This window comes from Eurypyga helias, unplaced genomic scaffold (genome assembly GCF_000690775.1).
Source record: "Eurypyga helias isolate BGI_N326 unplaced genomic scaffold, ASM69077v1 scaffold41303, whole genome shotgun sequence".
NCBI classification, from domain to species: domain Eukaryota; kingdom Metazoa; phylum Chordata; class Aves; order Eurypygiformes; family Eurypygidae; genus Eurypyga; species Eurypyga helias.
Window position 1 is genome coordinate 10,914 of NW_010242574.1, and position 288 is coordinate 11,201.

General features: G+C 45.8%; 1 protein-coding gene across 1 annotated transcript in view; it reads left to right on the plus strand.

Annotated features, from left to right (window-relative positions):
- VEGFA (vascular endothelial growth factor A) overlaps nucleotides 1–288 on the plus strand; it is a gene marked incomplete at its 5' end in the record, with an annotated part of 8,884 nt that overhangs the window by 6,201 nt on the left and 2,395 nt on the right. Inside the window, one exon of the mRNA XM_010149128.1 lies at nucleotides 83–214. Coding sequence (XP_010147430.1) covers nucleotides 83–214 — 132 coding nt within the window. The remainder of the gene's footprint in view (nucleotides 1–82; nucleotides 215–288) is intronic.

Here is a 288-nt window from a genome sequence, read left to right on the forward strand (position 1 = left end):
TTGATGTTTAGGGTGTTGCATGTGTATTTTCTTTCTGCTGAAGCGCTGTAGCTTAGACATCTTTCCTTTTGCCTTTTTGCAGTCACTGTGAGCCTTGCTCAGAGAGGAGAAAGCACTTGTTTGTACAAGATCCCCAGACCTGTAAATGTTCCTGCAAATTCACAGACTCACGTTGCAAGTCGAGGCAGCTTGAGTTAAACGAGCGCACTTGCAGGTTTGTGTCCTGAAGGATGAAAGAGAAACACACAAAGAGAGAGAGAAAGAGAAAGAGGGGGGGAGCTTGCTTCC